The sequence below is a fragment of the Penaeus chinensis genome, chromosome 17, assembly GCF_019202785.1.
Source record: "Penaeus chinensis breed Huanghai No. 1 chromosome 17, ASM1920278v2, whole genome shotgun sequence".
Lineage (NCBI taxonomy): Eukaryota > Metazoa > Arthropoda > Malacostraca > Decapoda > Penaeidae > Penaeus > Penaeus chinensis.
The window spans coordinates 19,773,283-19,775,782 of NC_061835.1; the positions used below are offsets into that span (position 1 = coordinate 19,773,283).

A 2,500-nucleotide genomic window follows, 5' to 3' on the forward strand; every position below is an offset into this window, starting at 1 on the left:
ATCTCCTTTATGTTTGGATTTTTTCACTATTGTTAATGATAATGTTGATAACAGTGATGACAGTAATGATAGTAATGATACTGATGATAATAACAGTGATGATCAATATAATGATGATAATGATAATAATAATAATAATGATAATGATAATAATAATAATATTAATAATAATAATAACAATAATAATAATAGCAACAACAACAAGAATATAAAAGATAATTATATTAGCAGTATTTATACAGATCTGGCTTTCTTTGTCATGTGAGAATCTGTTCGAAGCTGATAGTGATAAAAAAAGATTTGATGACTGAAACTAAATGAACTGTATTATACTTTATTCATGCATGTATGGTTAACGACCTAACATATCACTCCTATATTCCTTCTACATTTTATATTTATTTCTTATTAAAAAAAAAAAAAAAAATCTCCATTCCCGAGGCACCTTTAAAATCCTCGTGTGTTAACGCTGTTCTTAAATATTAGCACAAGAAGCCTCTCGTATGTTAATATATGCAAAAGGAAGACTACGGGTCAGCATTTGTACCATGCTGCCCATAGCTGCTGTAATGCTTATATAAGAGGCAAGAATATCTATGATTTCCCCCTTTATCTTTTGTGACAGATTCCCTGCCTATGATTTCCGATTTGTCAAGAGGATGTGGATCTTTGATTGTCAGGGGTGTTTTGACTTATATCTATCCGTTAGTTAAGGAATGTGCGTACCCTGAGTGTGTGCTTTCTTGGGCATGTGGATATATAATTGTATTTAAATCGGGGTTGAGGGGCGCACATACTGGACGTTTTGCAATCGCCTGGGGTCTGAAGATATCTGTACAATATTAGTTGATTGCTACAGTGTTTGCGGTTGGATAGGTCATTGATGAAGATTGTTGTTATCAATAGGGATTAGAGATATGAGGGGAATGGTGGGGGAAGATGAGTAGGCTTTTAAGTTGTAGGTAGGGTCTATCGGGTGGCGAATGGGGTCGGGGAGGGTGGTAAGTGGGTTACCTGTGGTGTGATAGCGCATGTGCAGTATATACGCGGGTTCGAGGGGGATTCGTTTTATGTGGGTGTGCTTGGTGGGGGTGTGGCTACGGAGGGTGGGCACTTTGGCGCACGGGGCCGGGCGCAGGGCGCGCCAAGACAGAGAGGGCGAACTACCGCTGGGACGGGCCACAGGGCCGTGTGGCGCCAGGAAGGGAGGTTGAGTTGGAGGTGGAAAGGCGGGCGGGGACGAGCAACTCCGTTCGGGAGCGAGATGCGCGGAGGCGAGGACGAAACGGAGGGATGGGGGGAGGCGGCGGGCCCGAGGACAGGGGCTCAGGGTGGCTGCTCGGGGGGGAGACTGGGCCGCGAGGAGCCCCGCCTGGGCCAGGGACCGCCCCGCGCCGACACGAGGGCGGGTGGGGGGGCCCGCGCGGCTAATCGCGCAGCTGGCACTGCGGGGTGACCACGTCGCCATGCCTCCGCCAGCCGGCCCCGCCGACGCAGGCGACGGGAGACACACGGCACGCCCGGGTCGCGCATCGGGCCTTGCAGGTCCCAAGAGGCCGTGCGGCCGGCATGACGCTATCAGCCGCACCGCCCGTCAGGCGCGGGCTCCCGCGAGACCCGCCCGCCTATGCCTTCACGCGGGCACGCGAAGGCCGTAGGCTCCGGCACGCGCGCCCGCTGCCTCGGCGGTCCCAACAGCACGACGCTCCCTCGACACACCGCAGCCGCGGGCCACCGCTAAGGGGTACACAGGGGCCCCCGTCCGGCCGCTTGGGCGAGGCCCTGCAGCGAGCGGCACTACCGCCGCGACCTTCGCCGCCAGCAACCGTCGGCCTGCGCCGCTCGACGCAGTATACCGCGCAGCCTACCCGCTTCTTCCCTGCTTCCCGTTCTGTCGGCCGGGGGGAAAGGTGCGGATGGGCCCGCCTCCTGCCCGAGTCTACGCGCCACCTTCAGCCGCGCTCGGCCGGCAGCCGCCCCCCCGACCTCCTAACATCAGGCCGCCCGCCGCGGACGGCACCGGCATCAGCCAACCACCTCTCTCACCATACCCGCCTGCCTCCGCGGGCTCTTCGGCCTACCCCCCACTCCCATCCATCCCTACTGCCTCAGCAGGGATCTTCCTTACGACGTACACCTCGCCACTACGCCTGCCTCCGACATGTGTGTGCGCTTCCTCTCCACCCCTCAACTTCCTGCCGCCTGCCTCCCGTCCTATAGCGTACCTCCGCCGCCCCCCCCCCCCCCCCCCCCTCCCTCCATCCCGCCTCTCCTCTCCTCCGCTAGCATTCCTTCCTCCTCCACCACTCCCTCCCATCCGCCTTCCTCCTCTAGCTCTCCTTCCAGCCTCCCACACTCACTCCATACCGACCTTCCTCCCTCCCCCTCTCTTTCCGCCTCCTCACACCTCCTCCAACCCTCCTTCCCCTCCCTCCCTCTCTCTTGCCTTCTCCCCCCCCTCCCTCTACATTTCCTTCCTTCCCTCCTCTCTCTTCCTTCC

General features: G+C 55.8%; 1 protein-coding gene across 1 annotated transcript in view; it reads right to left on the reverse strand.

Annotated features, from left to right (window-relative positions):
- The window catches only part of LOC125034090, a 12,217-nt gene extending 10,749 nt beyond the window's left edge, over positions 1–1,468 (reverse strand). Inside the window, exons 1-2 of the mRNA XM_047625732.1 lie at positions 1,015–1,468; positions 727–832 (exon numbers count right to left, since the gene is read on the reverse strand). Of these exons, the coding sequence (XP_047481688.1) occupies positions 727–832; positions 1,015–1,468 (560 nt within the window). The remainder of the gene's footprint in view (positions 1–726; positions 833–1,014) is intronic.
- Between the last annotated feature and the right edge of the window lie 1,032 nt (positions 1,469–2,500).